This window comes from Dryobates pubescens, chromosome 32 (assembly GCF_014839835.1).
Source record: "Dryobates pubescens isolate bDryPub1 chromosome 32, bDryPub1.pri, whole genome shotgun sequence".
NCBI classification, from domain to species: Eukaryota; Metazoa; Chordata; class Aves; order Piciformes; family Picidae; genus Dryobates; species Dryobates pubescens.
The window spans coordinates 3,019,149-3,035,590 of record NC_071643.1 but is presented as its reverse complement, the minus strand read 5'-3'; the positions used below and the strand labels follow the sequence as shown (position 1 = coordinate 3,035,590).

The 16,442-nt window shown below is 46.8% G+C and overlaps 2 protein-coding genes across 2 annotated transcripts in view; one reads left to right on the top strand and one right to left on the bottom strand.

The window, feature by feature from the left end:
• The window catches only part of SMC4 (structural maintenance of chromosomes 4), a 45,362-nt gene extending 41,341 nt beyond the window's left edge, over positions 1-4,021 (bottom strand). Inside the window, exons 1-4 of the mRNA XM_009902118.2 lie at positions 3,912-4,021; positions 3,135-3,330; positions 1,814-1,992; positions 970-1,161 (exon numbers count right to left, since the gene is read on the bottom strand). Of these exons, the coding sequence (XP_009900420.2) occupies positions 970-1,161; positions 1,814-1,992; positions 3,135-3,291 (528 nt within the window). The 5' untranslated portion in view covers positions 3,292-3,330; positions 3,912-4,021. The remainder of the gene's footprint in view (positions 1-969; positions 1,162-1,813; positions 1,993-3,134; positions 3,331-3,911) is intronic.
• Positions 4,022-6,170: 2,149 nt separating this feature from the next.
• Positions 6,171-16,442, top strand: part of IFT80 (intraflagellar transport 80) — a 70,340-nt gene continuing 60,068 nt past the window's right edge. The window contains exons 1-3 of the mRNA XM_054175559.1: positions 6,171-6,411; positions 8,692-8,781; positions 9,764-9,982. Of these exons, the coding sequence (XP_054031534.1) occupies positions 8,742-8,781; positions 9,764-9,982 (259 nt within the window). The 5' untranslated portion in view covers positions 6,171-6,411; positions 8,692-8,741. The remainder of the gene's footprint in view (positions 6,412-8,691; positions 8,782-9,763; positions 9,983-16,442) is intronic.

The window sequence follows — 16,442 nt, the reverse complement described above, 5'->3', positions numbered from 1 at the left end:
AAAGGCTATATAAACTGCCACTTTATTAATCCAATTTTTAATTGAATGTACATTTCCCACTGTTTTGACTAGCCCTAAACTCAGCAATTTACACCCTTGCTAGAATGTGTGGACAAAAAGTCAATTTAAGTTAAAAATACATTTCCTTGCAGTGTGGAACCTCACCAAACAACCAACAAAAAGGCCAGATGATTTTATCAAGGCAAAGAGGCAAAAAAAAAAAATGTTCCTTTATTTTTTGCCAACACTTTCTGTTTCATTCAAACAAAATATCAGGTTCAAAAACATTTAGTGGCAGCAGGCAACATCCCGAATTTCAGCTGAAAACCTGGTTTAAAATTGCAGCATGTTTAGAGTCCATAAGGTGTAAACAAGAAAGTTTCAGGTTCATTAGATAATTTTTCTAAACCTAGAGAAGCTAAGATTGTTTCTAACTGGTTTGAAAAGTTTAGCTTAAATAGGTTTTATTTCTTAATATATGTGCTAATAGTATAAACTCCAGCATATATAACAGGTCCAAATAGAGACTTGCACATTTTAGAGGCCTTATTAATTTCAGAAATCAGTTTTATTTCAGTGAGGTAACAGCTCCAAGATGACTGTTGCTTAAAATCATTATTACACACTTCTACAGAGTTTTGAAACAGACAGATCAGGTATAAGTCTTGTAGAAAATAAAACAAGAATCCCCACTAATATTTTAAGAGCTGCACCATTCAATAGAGGAATTTAAGCTAATTAACTCTGAATTGATTTTTTACCTCCTGAAGGTAAACTAATCTTGCTCTGCAGTTTTCCCCAGCTCAAAGTAAAATAAGCAAATATTAAAAGCTTTCAAATCCTAAAATGAAATAAAATGAAATAAAATGAAATAAAATGAAATAAAATGAAATAAAATGAAATAAAATGAAATAAAATGAAATAAAATGAAATAAAATCCTCCCCTGTTGTGACCAGAAGCATACCTACCTTGTCAATGATCTTTTGGAAGTGGATTTCTACAGAGCAACTCGGGATGTCACTATGTTCCTCAGAATTATGGATCAGCACAGAGAGTTTTTTGGATCGGATTTTTTGTGCTCGATACCCAAACACAAAGAGCATCGAATCAATGACATTGGACTTGCCACTGCCATTAGGCCCAATAATACACGTGAAACGCTGCATGACAGAAGGGGGGAACAAAGTTAGGTCCCAATAGAAAGAGATCCTAGGCAGCGTACATCACCCATGCCATTTGTCAGCAGCTTAAACCAGTTAATTCCTAGTGCATGCAACTGCAGACTGATGATAGCTTAGCTTTTACTCTCAAAGGTAAAGCAGTACAAGTTCTTCAGTAAAAAAAGTTAAAAAATAGAGAAGAAAAAAAATATATATATTAAAAAAATAATCACACCTCAGCTGAGCTTTCTAAACTTCAACTGAACTCGAAGCAACACTGTACTGAGCCAGCATGTTCACAAGGAAATTTCATGATTAGCCACCTCAGTCTCTTGTGGGCACTAAAAAAATATTCTCATTCTTCAAACACACACCCCTTAAAGTTCTCCAGTAAACGAAATCAAGAGAAAAGTCTGGGTTTTTAAGGGCTACTGACAAATGACAATTACACAGGATCAGAAAGTTGCACTTCACTACTTTTTTTCCTACGGGGCAATAATGAAAATGTACAATTGCTCTAGAAAAGTAACTCTAAAACATGTATTTTTTCATCCCTTGAGGTGAGCTTACATGAAAATACAGGAAGCAATACTAACACACGGCAAGGTTAAGCACAGCTTTGTTTCAAAAATTAAGGTAAAAGAAATGATACCTTATGAAAAGGTCCCAAAGTTTTCTTCCCTGCATAGGATTTGAAGTTCTGGTTTACAATATGAGTTATCATGAGACGAGGAGCACCAGGTTCGTTGGCCATTGCTGGAGGTGGGGGAGGAGGGATGCTACCCAAAATCTCTTCTAAACTTCGATTATCAAGCACTTCATCTGAGACTGCTAAAAACCATCCAAAATAAACAGAAAGAGGGGGAAAAAAAAAGGCAAACCAAACAAACAACCTATAAGCTCCCAGTGACTAGACACCTTTTAAAGCATTCAATTGGAAAAGCAAACATAATTTCTATAGGAAGCAAACCTATAGTTTTGCCTGTAATTATTTTAATGAGCTGAGTGGAATTAAAAGTCTTTTTACCAAGTGAGTCTTTCAAAAGAGATAGTTAAGATGTCCCACCGATACACTCGTGGGCTCCTTCCTTCATTATGTAATTCTTATTCTAACACACTTTAAGAGGCACTCTGCAATGACAATAGCTACAACCGTCACAATAAAGCCTACAAATCTGAACCAGGCAAAGCCTTTCTCATTAATAAGTGCAAAGCCACATTTCAAGCCTGCTCACAAGTCACTCCGCAAGATTTGGGGAGCGCTGCACAATGCTCTGAAAGCTGTAATGACAGCACAACTGCTTTGCAAAGACAGGAAGTTTGTTACGAAAACAAACTGGCCCCCTGGATATCAGCTAGTTGTGAGCAAAGCAGCTTTTCAACAGTCACTAGCAGCTTTTTGCTTCAAATACACTGAAGCTGTTACCACCAATTTCAACATATTAATCCATTTGTCAAATACCTTGCTTTAATAATTGCCTGACTACCCAAAAAGACACACACTGCTTTTTTCCCCCCAGACACTTTCAGCATAAACTCCAGAAAAAAAAAACACTGCTTCATGAAAGAGAAAGTCAAATCATTTTAAGAGTTAAGTAAATAAACTTGACATTTATTCCATTCCATGAAATCCCACACCACTGGCTCCATATACATCTGAAAAATCCTGCTGCTGTACCACAATCTTTAAGTACAATGTTAAAGATCAGGAATACGAAATAGGCTTAGAAAGGCTACAAATTGCTTTTGCACTTGTACTAAATCACCGCTCCAAACACTTTAACTCTTTGCAAGGCCTCTTTTACCCATCTAAAAGCAGGTCAAACTGGCCAGGAGTCAAGGCTTTCAATATTCCTTTCTAGAAAAGGAAGGAGCAAACCCTGTCTGGCACAGTTGGTAAATTCAGCTGAAGATTGCTGCTAAACAAGCCCTACAAACTCACCCCCCAGCAGAACCCCAATATCCAAACTTACCTTGTGGAGGTGCCTCACTGGGCTGCCTGTTGTCTTCATATTCCATTTCCATGTCATTGATGGAGTTCTCTAAGGGCTTTCTGCCTTCCCGATGGGCTGCTGTGGAGAATTTGGTGCTCTTGCTTGGCATCATCTTTCTTGGCTGTTCCCCTTCCATTCCAAGCAATCAGATTACTGAAGGGATCTACCTCCTTTGCTAGCAAACAAGAAAACGCCGCAATCTAAGCATTGAGCTACAAACCCCCCTAAGGAATAATCCTACATGTTTGCCCAGATGCTTGACTAATTTAGAAACTCAAATATTTTGTGGACGAAAATCCAAAACCCCCTCAAGTTTAGCCTCACAATGACCTGGTTTAAAATACACCTCCCCATCTCCAACAGCGATTAGTCCCTAATCTGTAGAAATAGCACGAATCTACCTACTGAAAACCTCACACAGCCACGTTCTATGCAGTTGTTATGCTCAGAGAAAGCAACCGGGATGATGCTGGGGGAAAAAGAGTTAAAAGACACATTCGCAATAACGAACCGAGTAGCCGTATGTCTATACTCTCCTGAAGTACTCTTTTACATACACGTTTCTGAACTGACACACATTTCAACAGTCCACATTGAATATATACTTTATGTAGGTAGACAAACAAAAAGACCTGCATAATTACAGCAAAGACTTGACTCTTGAACAGTTTAAGTCAACACACTCATTTCGCCAAAATATCACACAGCCACTACTGCCAGCATTCAGCGTTTAACAGAGAAAGCAGAAGAAAATACCTTCGTCTGGTTGTAACGTTAAAGTTAACGGATCAAGAGTGAAACGTTAACAAAAGTCCATCAGCTGGCACTTGAGGCACAGCTCCCAAAACGTATAAATAGAAAGCAAACGAGGAGGAGAGAAAGGCGGCTGCAGGAGCGAAAAAAAAAACCCACCCAACACAAAAAAACTCTTCCAAAGAGTTTAAGTTGCAGCAAGTTTGCAGAAAAAGAGACATGAGAAAGTTTACTTCTCACAAGATAAAAAAAAACTGACGTGGTTAGAAAGTCATCTTACAATTGGTGCCAATCATTTGACGTTTTCAGACCTACCCCCAGCCCACACTCTCATGAGAGTCCTTCATTTGGGACAATGGGGGAGGGGGAGGGGGGGGGGGGGGGAAATAAGAGAAAGAACTCATTTTAAGGCAATTTGAGTCTATGCCCCTGGTAAGAAGTGTTCCGCAATGGCTGTCTCAGACAATTACAGCCTCTCAAAGTCCCAGATTATTATTATATTTTTTTTTTCGTTCGTTTCCAAAACCGCTCCACTCCAACAGAATTGTGCAATATAGACCTATTTACCTTACCAACCCTTCCCCCACCACCGACACTTCCAACAGAATCAACAGGCATAACTACTTGACCTCAGCTTTTAAATCGCGATAAATCAGCTGCCACACGCGCTCGCGGATTTAACAGATTCGTGCCCAGCTCCTCTCCCGGGGCAGCTCGGAGGTGTTTGGTAAAAGCATCCCTCCCCCATCCCCTGCCAAGTGCCCTCTTTTTGTTACGGGGATGGCGGAGAAAAAAAAGAAAAGAGCTAAAAATGGACAGAAAAGGCTTCCTTAAGAACAGCCGACTACATTTCAGATCGACAAACCGTGTCAGTGAAAACTTTCTGAGGTTTTTTTTGGTAGTTTTGGGGTGGTTGTTTTTAAGCCCCATCCGTTACTGTACGGAGCCCAGCTGCACCCGTGTCACGGTCTTTCCAAGTCGGTACGGACCTTCGGAAGATTTCTCTCTCACACGTCAAGCGCAGAAAGAGGCAGAAGTAGAGCGATAGATAGGTCCCTGCTTCGTATGCCCATTAAACTCGGGCCCCTGTGCTGCCGAAACGTACTCCCGGACTTGCCTGTCCTAGGTGGGTCTGATTCACGGTCCCCCGAGGCCCGTAAAGGCACAGCGGGAACCCATGGCCGCCTTCTTGGGCTGCAGAAGACCCTCTCTCATCCCCTCCCCTCCTCAAACCCATCCGCCGCCACCAACCAGAAAGGAGGCTCGGTGCGCTGTGACCCTCCAGCGCGGTGACCGAAAAGCCGTCGGGCAAGCCGGGCCCCTCGGGAGCAGCCCTCAGCGGGGTAGCCCCGCTCGACCGCCCGGGCCCGGAGAGAGGAGCCGCCACCACCTCTCGCTCTCTCAGGACGAGACAAAAAAAACCTCGAAAAACCAGGCGGAGGACGGAGCCCGCCGCCTCCCCATTTTCCCTTTCATCAAGCCCTGCCCAGCGAAGCGCCCCAAGCACATCTCCGCCGCCCCGCTCACAGCGGGGGAAACCCCCAACTCCACCTGCCCTCAGGCAAACTACCACCGCTGCAGCCCAAAACCCTGCCTTAAACTATCCGGCGGCGCCCGCGGAGCTGGTACCTTCAAGGACTCTCAGTGTCCGGCGCTCAGCGAGGCTGCGGGTCGCGGGTAGGAGCAGACGGCTGGGTCTCTGGCTGCGGCTCGGCGGCTTCCACACTCGAAAATGGCGCCCAAACGGCAAACTCGAACCGAAATTCGTTAGAAAAAGGCGCGGGGCATGCTGGGAAGGCAGGGGGCCGGCCTCCCGCGGGTTTGAAAGGGGGGAAAAAAACCGCCCCGCTCAGCGCCATCTTGCTTTCCGTTACTGCGCGGACGGGCAGGGCGGGAGGCGAATGTAAGCGAAATAAACACCTTCGCCGACGGGATTTTTCTTTGCGAGAGGAAGAGAGGGGAGAGACTTGCGGTGGTTGGTGTCCTCACGGCCATACCCACCTGCCCGCCCTGCCTTTAAAGGGATTTATTTTAAGTGTAGAAGTAGGTCAGTGGGCGGCGCTTGGTTACTCCGGTAACTGGGCTGGGAGGTGGCGGGGGGGCCGGAGCGGCGGCCGAAGCGGGTGCTGCTGTTAGTGAAACCTTCCCAAAAATATTAAAATAATAATAATAAAAAAAACCAACAGTGGGGGCACGGCGGTTTTAACGCGGTGTTAATTAACGGGCAGCGTGGTGACGCCAGCGGGCCCCTGTCACCTGGTCGGGGAGGGCCCGTGAGGTGGCGGTGGGATGAGGAGAAGGAGGAGGAGGAATTCTCGCGGGAAGTAGCCATAGAGACGGAGCCGCTTGGCCGCGGGGGGAGCGGGCAGCCGCCGCCTCGGTCCTGCCGTGGGGACGGCGAAGGAAGGCGGGATCAGAGCGGGAGCGCAGCCGGGGACGGGAGCCGGCTGCTAAGGCAGCGGTCCCCGCCGCTCTGCGTTCTCCATCCCGCTGCCGGCGCCAGGTAAAGGCGGGCTGGAGTAGGAGGAGGCGACCGTGAGCCCCCTCCCTTCGCCGTCGGGGCCGGTCTGACTCACTGCCGTGGTGGGCGAAAGGGTCGGGACCGTGACCAGCCCCCCTGGCTCGGCGTGGGAAGAGGGGAAGGAGAACTCCGGGAGACAGCCGGGCGGCGAGGTGAGGGCGGGGGAGTCTCGACCCCCGGCTCGGGACGGCCCTTGCAGGGAGCGGACGCTGGTGCTCGCCTGGGGAAAGGGCAGTGGGAGGAGGGGTATCTGCTGCTTGGGAAACTGGAAACTTAGAGGGGAAAGGGGGTGCTGGCAACGGCCAGAGCGGGGGTTCTGCCGGCAGTGTGGTGCCTGAGGGGTTGGTCGAGTAGGGCTGCGGTTCCCTCACAGCCGTTAGCCAAAGCCGCCTGGGAGACAGCCGTGCTGTGAGGAGCCAGCTCTAGCCGCGCCACCGCCATCTACGCCTCCCCATTCCTTCCTGCCTTCGCTCTCCCTCCGGCTCTTGCTCAATCTCTCGTCTCTGATCCTCGTCTCCTCGTTCAGCGGCTCCGGAGGGGAAGCGGCTGGGGTGACGCGGGGAGAGGGCGAGGGTCCGGCGCTGCCGTGTGAGGCTGGGAGGAAAAGCTAAGGCGAACTTAGCCTACTGTCAGAACAACAACTCGTTACTGCCCCATCTTTTGTCAGCTCCTAGTAGAATGCTTTCAGCTAACCTGCTGTTGGGCTCGTTGCAGAGCTGTATGTAGTAGTAATGATGTACCTGTTGATGACAGCAGAGGAGTTATACGGTGTAACAGTGAGCATTCTGCCTTTTAGGTTGGCATGAAGAGTGTTTAAGACCTTTTCAAAAGTTATTATAAAGCTCTAGTCCTGTCTGAAAGGGGGGGGGGGGGGGAGGGAATCACAACTCTCTGTCGTAGGAGCAGGGGGAGAGTGCAAGCTGGACGCTTGACAGACCAGCAGATGCCTGCTGATACTTGGAGTGAGAAATCAAAGACCTAAAATACTGAAAACTACCGAGCAGCAACTGAAAAGGTGTTTGGCAAGCTCTGGTGTTCACAGTAGATAGGAACAGATAAGATCCACGTGTCCCAACTAAATACTGGGGTATTGTGTTGAGCAGAAGAGGTGCTCGCATTGAACTGGAGGAGGAATCCCTTAATGCTGTTATACTCCGTGCTATTTATTGATTTATTTTTATGGATACAGCTCTTAGAGTTTCTGTTTGGGGGTTTAGTTTTAGGATTTGTGGTGCAGAGCCATGCAATTGAATAGCAGAGCACTTGTTGGCATGTGTTGAAGGGGTGTATGTGCAGGTGCGTTGCCACCGTACAAAAGGCCGTGATGAAAAGGCTGCTCCTAACAAAATCCACTACAAGTTTGCTACAAACTCACACCCCTTTGAAATGCCTTGGTGATGAGACTCCCTGTGCAGTTTTTTTGGATAAGAGGAGGAGAAGGAAATAAGGCATTTGAGTAGGAGAGATTTAGTTACTAAAATAGAAGTAACCTTTGTGTGTTTATCAATTAGAGTTGAAAATAACTTGTTCTTTGGGCACAGCAAATCATGGTTTTGGGCTTCTGTCCTTTTAATGAGTCTTAATTTGGCACACTGCAATTTTTATGATGAAAATTTTCCAGATTGAAAGGCCACACTGTGTATCATCATGGGCTTCTCATAATGCATCTTCAGCTCTCTCCCTCTTGCCCTCAGTTCTTTCCATCTGAATGATGTCCAGGGACAGACAGAGAAAGGCTTTTGTTGTCACAAGAGGGAAGGGGACAACAGGGTGGGACCCCAGTGAACTAAGGGCTTAGGGAATTAGTGTGCTGCAGTGAAGTATTATGAACATTACTGATAGTGGATGAAACACTAAGATCTTGTGTCACAACAGAATTCTTTCTGTAGGATGGCTTTTTCCTCTATTTCATCTCTCAGTAAGCATGAAGTGCCTTGAGAAATTTTGTGATTCCAGGTTTTCCCTTGCTACTTTCAAGGCTTTATTGTCAGCACAAGAAAACTTCAGTGTTTCAACCTCTCATGCTTTATCAATACATTCCTCACTTGTTCTTTAAATTGTCCAGTGTGTTTAGACTTAGTGATCAGGTAAAGTGGAGTTGGGTGCTGTACAACCAGAATTCCCTTGAAACTCAGGTCTGCTTTGATGCTTATTTTTCCACAGCACTATTGTAATATTGCTTCCAACCCTTTTATTTTGCTGTTACTGTCTACCTTTTAAATTTTGGCTACTTACATATGTGTTTGTTTTGTTCTATTACAGTTAAAATGTGCCTACCTCTCTCTTTTTAATGCTCCAGCTGAACAACTGAAATGAGACTGAAGACTTCCCTTCTAAAGGAACCCAAACATATCCTTTCTGTCAAAATTAAGTGGAAAAGCTGAACAGATTCTTTTGATCCTTAGCATGGATGTGACAGTAAAATACTTGTACATTGCAGGTGGCTTTTTACTCCTTTTCACCTTGCCATTCAGTGCAGTCTTTAAGGGCAGCATTTTAAGAGATGTTGAACACTTGGAGAGTAAAAACTTCCTTTCAGAAGCTATCTTTTGATTTTTTTTCTCTCCCTTCTTACCTGTAGTGACAAGCTAAAAGCTTTCTCTGATGGTAAATAGGGATATTGATACATCTACTTGCTTGTAGTGAGACATGCATGGAAGATGTAAGCTAAGTTCTGGTTTTCCTGCTAATAAATTAGAGAAATCATCATATATATCTTGTATATCAATTTATATAAGATGTGGTGTTAATAAATTCAATGCTAGTTGGGTGATTTGCACTTGCATTGTGGACTAAGACCCTTCTAGAAGTGTAACCCAACATTTCAGCTGTGCTTCAATAAAAATACATCACAGGAGTTACATTTTTCACATGACACCTTGCTTTATTTTTGTTGAAGAGTTTCTACCAGCTTCTTTTAACACAAAAGAACAAGCAAGAAAGAATGAGAGAATTGTCAGGCCTGGAAGGCACCTCAAGGCTCAGCCAGTTCCAAGCCCCCTGCCACGGGCAGGGGCACCTCACACTACAGCAGGTTGGTCACAGCCACAGCCAGCCTGGCTGCAAACACCTCCAGGCAGGAGGCTTCCACCACCTCCCTGGGCAACCTGTGCCAGGCTCTCCCCACCCTCATGGGGAACAACTCCTTCCTAACATCCATTCTGAATCCACCCATGAAGACCCAAGGTTTTTTCCTATAAAACATTCCATGGGATCTTACCAAAATAATCCTCCTGTACCTATCCTTTCAGTTTTGCAGAGCACAGCTGAGATAATTTGCAAGCTTTTCTGTACTATTTGAAGTTTTCAGAGTTCCTTAATTTAATTAAACATAAAGAATTAGTTAGCTGCCTGGGCTGGACTACAGCTGACGAGCTCTACTCCTGCAGTGATGATCACCAGATTATGAAATGGAACCTTTTAACCGGCGAGACAACTCGAGTAGTGAAGCTGCCTGATGATATTTATCCCATAGATATGCACTGGCTTCCCAGAAGTATAGGTGGGAAGAAGCAGTCCCAGGCTGACAGCTTTGTTCTTACAAGTTCTGATGGTGAGTCAGTTGAAAATGTTGATAGTTTCATGCAGCTTTCTGCTGATGTCACTCATAATGCATGAGAAATTATTTGTGGTTAAATAATCTGCAGTAAAGCAGCTTTAAATAGTTACTATGTCAGTGGCATTGGTGTAAAGCTAATGATTCCTTCAGATTTCATATGTTGCATCAGTAATTTTCTCCAGTACAATGTTAACAAGTGTGATATAGCATTTTTAGTGTGGGATGGAATCATAGAATTGTCAGGGTTGGAAGGGACATCAAGGATCCTCTAATTCCAGCCCTGCTGCCATGGGCAGGGACAACTCACAGATATGGATGCATCATCTTTTTATAAACCAGGAGTTTTAATTATGTCTGTACTGTGTGCCAACATAAGTCCCAAATCACTTACAGGTGATGACTGAGTTACTGAAATCACACAATCTCAGCATGGTGGGGTTGGAAAAGACTTCTGGAGATCACCCAGTCCAACCCCCTGCTAAAGCAGGGCACCCACAGCAGCTTGTCCAGGATCACAGTGGTTGGAAGCTCTCCACACCAGGAGACTCCACAACCTCTCTGGGCAGCCTGCTCCAGGCCTCCAGCACCCTCACACCAAACAACTTTCTCCTCCTTTTTGGGTGGAGCCTCCTGGGTTCCAGTTCGTGCCCCTTGTCCTGTCCTTGGGCACCACTGAGCAGAGCCTGGCCCCAGCCTCTTGTCCCCAGCACTTAACTAGGTAAAAAATTTATATATCTAAATTGTTGTTAAATCTAAGGAAGAAGCTCTTAACATTGATCAATAGATTCCTCCTGAACATTCTGTTTCTGGCAAGCTGTCCACGAGACACCTTTGCCAAAAATCATAGAGATGTTGCTTTTGTTTTAGGGTTCCAGTGAAATCCAAATACAAACCAGTGCTACCCTAAATTATGAAAGAATAAATGCAGATCACAACTGAATTTCCAAATTTTTGTCTCCTATTGTACCAGCTCTTTAAATATAAACTTACCTAATTAAGATTATTTATTGGTGGACAGCAACTTCTGCATTGGACAGCAGTGTGCCCTGCTGGCCAAGAAGGCCAAGGGGATCCTTGGGTGCCTTTAGAGGAGTGTGTCCAGCAGAGCCAGGGAGGTTCCCCTCCCCCTCTACTCTGTCCTAGTGAGGCCCCACCTGGAATATTGCATCCAGCTCTGGGCTCCCCAGTGCAAGAGGGAGAGAGTCCAAGGGAGGGCTACAAGGATGCTGCAGGGACTGCAGCACTGCCTGGTGAGGAGAGGCTGAGAGCCCTGGGGCTGTTCAGTCTGGAGAGGAGAAGACTGAGAGGGGATCTAATAAATGTCCATAAGTATCTGAGGACTGGGGGTCAGGAAGGGACAGGGACAGCCTCTGCTCACTTGTGCCTTTGATGGGTCAAGGGGCAGTGGATGGAAACTGCAGCACAGGAGGTTCCACCTCAACATGAGGGAGAACTTCTTTACTGTAAGGGTCATAGAGCCCTGGAACAGGCTGCCCAGAGGGGTTGTGGAGTCTCTGGATGCATTCCTGTGTGACCTGTGCTGGATTCTCTGGTCCTGCTCTGGCAGGGAGGTTGGACTGGAAGATTTCCAGAGGTGCCTTCCAACCCCTAACATCCTGTGATTTTGTTTTGCAAAAGGAAGGGAATTCTTGCATTGTACAAAGGAGGAGCTTTGGTGTTTAGTTGCTGTTCTCTTAAACCTTCTCACTGAACACTTTCCTTACCCATCGCTCAGCCTGCCTTACGTGTCAAGCCTGCAGTCTTCCTGCAGCAGCTACTTAATCTCTGTGATAAGGATTCCTGGAAATGTGCTGAATCCAATGGAAAGGGAGTAGAATGTCTTTACAGGCTTGCCTTCATTCCTGGTTGAACTCCAGCTGTTTGTGAAATTAGAGCAAATGTAAATTTAATCCTCTGGGGTTTTCTTCCAAGCTGCATCTCTTGTGGGACATTGTTCTTCTGCTTCCCGCTTCCATTGATCTTTTTGCTGCTTTCATACAAAAGTAAAGGGCATGTCCAGCTTCAAACTGCTTACTCAGCACAAATTACAAATGAGTACAGCTAATCATTCAACTTTTAATGTTACTGATATTTGTATGTTAGCTTTTACAAGTCTGTGACCAGTAATGACCAAAACATACCTGGTTGATACTCTGGATTTGAAGGGGCTGCTAATCTCCTGCTTGACTTTCCTCCAGAACTGCAGAGTCACTTTAAGCCTGAGGACAGCTTCTGCCTTCAGTAGTTCAGAAAAATAAAGGCACAGTGTTTGACAAATCTGAGGCTACTTTGCACATTCAGAGGGTTCTGATGGGTGGAGCAGAATCTAGTTGGCGGCCTGCACCTAGCGATGTTCACTGGATCCAGTCCTGTTCAACAGCAGCCTGGATGAAGGGACAGAGTGCACCCTCAGCCAGTTTGCTGATAATACAGGACTGGGAAGAGTGACTGACAGCCCACCTGGCTGGGCTGCCAGTCACTGAGACTTGGACAGGCTCCAGAGTTGGAGAGGAACTTCATGAAGTTCAGCAAGGGCAAGTGTAGGGTCCTGCACCTGCGAAGGAACAACCCCCTGCACCAGTACAGGTGAGAGAGGACCACCTGAGAAGGACCTGGGAGTGCTAATGGACAAGTTCACTGTGAGCCAGCCATGTGCCCTTGTGGCCAAGAAGGCCGACGGTGTTCTGGGTTGTGTGTAACTAGCAAGTTGAAGGAGGTTCTGTCCCTCTGCTCTGCCCTAGTGAGGCCACAGATGGAGTCCTTGGGCCAGTTCTGGGCTCCCCAGTTCAAGAGAAACAGGGAGCAACTGGAGACAATCCAGTGGAGGCTACAAAGCTGCTGAGGGGCCTGGAGCAGCTCTGTGAGGAGCAAAGGCTGAGAGCCCTGGGGCTGAGAGCCTGCAGAAGAGCAGCCCCAGAGGGCAGCTGAGCAATGCTCAGCAAGAGACAAAGGAGCTGGGGAGGGGAAGAGGCTGGGGCCAGGCTCTGCTCAGTGGTGCCCAGGGACAGGACAAGGGGCAGAGGGTACAGACTGGACCCCAGGAGGTTCCATGTGAAGAGGAGGAGAAAGTTGTTTGGTGTGAGGGTGCTGGAGGCCTGGAGCAGGCTGCCCAGAGAGGTTGTGGAGTCTCCTGGTGTGGAGAGCTTCCAGCTCCCCCTGGGCATTGTGCTGCTGGGCAAGCTGCTGGGGGTGCCCTGCTTTAGCAGGGGGGTGGTACTTGATGATCTCCAGATGCAACTGTCACCATACTGTGATTCTGGAATTCTGTGTAAAGTAAGATTAAGTTGAATTACTTCTACCCACTGCAGGCATACAGCTAAATTTTCCCCTTTCCTAGTTGTGTGGAAGGCAGTGAAGTTCTAATTTGAAAGCCTCAACTTCCTCAGTGTTAAGTTGAAGAGCAGAAGGCAGAGAAATCCATTGAAACCTTGCTTTTGGATCAGCCTCTGTGTGTGAATGCAGTGAAAAAAGCTGTGTCTGATGAGTCAGATATTTGACTGTCATCAGTTGTAAATGCATAGGTTGGAAAAGCAGAGCAGTGGCAGAAGATGATACCCCATGAAAACTTGATTTGGCCCTGTTCTGTCTGAGTATTTTGATAGAGGTTTTTTAAAATGCATGATCAGATCTTTTCCAGATGAATTCTCTCTTAGTTCCTAAGGTGGAATTACAGGCCAGTGAAACTGTGTTCTTTCCTGCTGGGCTCCAATTTGCTGTCTTTTATTCTTTGAAAGATGCCCTGTGAAAGAATTAAGAGCTTATGGAGTGGAGAAGGATGCAAAAGAGTGGTAGAGGAGTTGATTGTTGCCCTGAAAACAGGATTTGCTCCTCTCCTCTGTGTCACAGCCCATTGTTGTACTGACAATGTGCCTAGCCAGTGCATTCAGTCACTTGCCATCTGTCTGTGCTGTAGATTTTCTCTCATGCATAGAGGGGTTTGCTTACAGAAGTCCTCAAGTCTCATGGATGCTGCCTGAATCACTGGAAGCTGTTGTTTCAACAGGCTGCCCAGGGGGGTTGTGGAGTCTCCCCTTCTGGAAATATTTAAGACCTGCTTGGGTGTGTTCTGGTGTGACCTGGTATAGGTGATCCTGCTCTGGCAGGGGGGTTGGACTGGAGGAGCTTTTGAGGTCCCTTCCAGCCCCTGCCATTCTGTGATTAAAAGATGCCATAGAATTCTTCACATCCATAAAAAGTAGTTCTTAATCTTTCCAATTAGATACTCCAAGTTGATGGACACCTTTGGGTTAGAGCTGTGTGTAAGTTTGCTCCTGGTTTACAAAGCTCTATTTTTTGGTTAAGGCAAATCTGTGAAATGAATGGGGAGTCACAACCCCCTGCACCAGTGCCAGGTGAGGGGGGACCTGCTGAGGGCAGCTCCACAGAGAAGGACCTGGGAGTGCCAATGGACAAGTTCTGCGTGATCCAGCAGTGTCCCTTTGGGACTGAGAAGGCAAATGGTGGCTTGGGGTATGAAGAAGAGTGTGGCCAGCAGGTTGAGGGAGGTTCTTTCCACCTTTATTCTGCCCCATTGAGGCCACAGCTGGACTCCTGGGTCCAGTTCTGGGCTCCCCAGTTCAAGAGAAACTGGAGAGAGTCCAGGGGAGGCTACAAAGCTGCTGAGGGGCCTGGAGCAGCTCTGTGAGGAGCAAAGGCTGAGAGCCCTGGGGCTGAGAGCCTGCAGAAGAGCAGCCCCAGAGGGCAGCTGAGCAATGCTTAGCAAGAGACAAAGGAGCTGTGGGGGGCAAGAGGCTGGGGCCAGGCTCTGCTCAGTGACAGGGACAGGCCAAGGGGCAGTGGGCATAAAGTGGCACCCAGGAGGTTCCATGTGAAGAGGAGGAGAAAGTTGTTTGGTGTGAGGGTGCTGGAAGCCTGGAGCAGGCTGCCCAGAGAGGTTGTGGAGTCTCCTGGTGTGGAGAGCTTCCATACCCACCCTGAACATTGTGCTGCTGGGCAAGCTGCTGCGGGTGTCCTGCTTTAGGAGGGGGTTGGAGTGGATGACCTCCAGAGGTCCTTTCCAATTCCACCACTCTGGGGCTCTGTTAAATGTATGGTGTTGGTACTGAAAATTTTATGAAACTAAAAATTACCTGAATGAGGAAGAATTGGTGTTAGTAATTGCTGTGAATTCAGGAAAAGCTGGGATGAACCTGCTGCTTGCAGTGCTCTGGTGGATAGGTTTGAAGTTGGATTTCAGAATCATAGACTGGTTTGGGTTGGAAGGGACTTTTCAACATCATCCAGTCCAACCTCCTGGCAGTCAGCAGGGACATTTGCAACTAGAGCAGATTTCTCAGAGCCCCAGCCAACCTGATCTGGAATTGTCCCAGGTATGGGGCATCTCTGGGCAACCTGGGCTGGTGTTTCACCACCCTTAAGATATTTTCTCCCTTCTCTCCAGCCCAAATCTCCCTCTTTCAGTTCAAGCCCTCAGCCTTTGTCCTGTCCCAACAGGCCCTGCTCAGAAATCTGTCCCCAGCCTTCTGCTCAGCTCCTTTAAGCACTGAAAGAGCACCAGAAGGTCTCCCTGGAGCCTTCTGTTCTCCAGGCTGAACAACCCAGCTCTCTCAGCCTGAGAGGGCTTCCAGCCCTCCCAGCATTGCTGTGGCCTCTTCTGGCCCTGCTCTAACAGGTCCCTGTCTGTGCTGTACTCAGGACTCCAGAAAGGGTGGAAAATTCAAACATGGGAAACCAGATCACAATGAAAGTTGCTTCAAGCTTCTGTCACTGCAGGCCACCCAGGTTTTGCCATCTGAATGTGCATTTAGTGGGGTAGTTTCCTGTTTTGTTAACCTTCTACACAGTTCACAGTTAACTCTGTTCTCACCTGCATACACATATTGGTCTTGACAACATGATCCTTCTCTGAAGCAGTCAGGTCTTTGGTTTCTGGTTGTGACTCACCAGGTATGGCCTGGTTTAGGATTCATATTCCCAATGGGAAATGATCCCATTTTAAGTGATGGAGCATGTGCACACACTTAGTGTGAGGTGTCTGTGTCCTCTTGGCGGGCAGGAGTTCTGCTTGCTCTGGACTCTGCTCATCGTGTTCACTGGCCAGTTAGATCACATAATTTTCAAAGCATTTGGGCTTTAAGGTAGTTAATTTGAATCACTGAACTCTTCTAAGCCTTGTGTTCATTCTGCCACATGTTTCCAAGTCCTTTGTCTGCTCTTTGGTCCAGTTTAAATTTGATCTTCCTGGATTTAAGCAACATCCCTCATTTGGAAAGAAAGACTTCCTCATGCTTCTGTTGAAATCATTAATAGTTTTGTTTTTTGGCTTCTGTGAATTTCCATAACAGCTCCATAATGCAGGCAGGCAGCAAGACTTCCTCAGAGCACTGCACTCACCCATGGTCAGATTGTTGTAGCTTTTCCATTTTCCTTTTTGGTGGCTGAGTGATTTTTCCAGATCTTCCAAAGAAACCCCACGAGGACTCTCCTGGGCTGC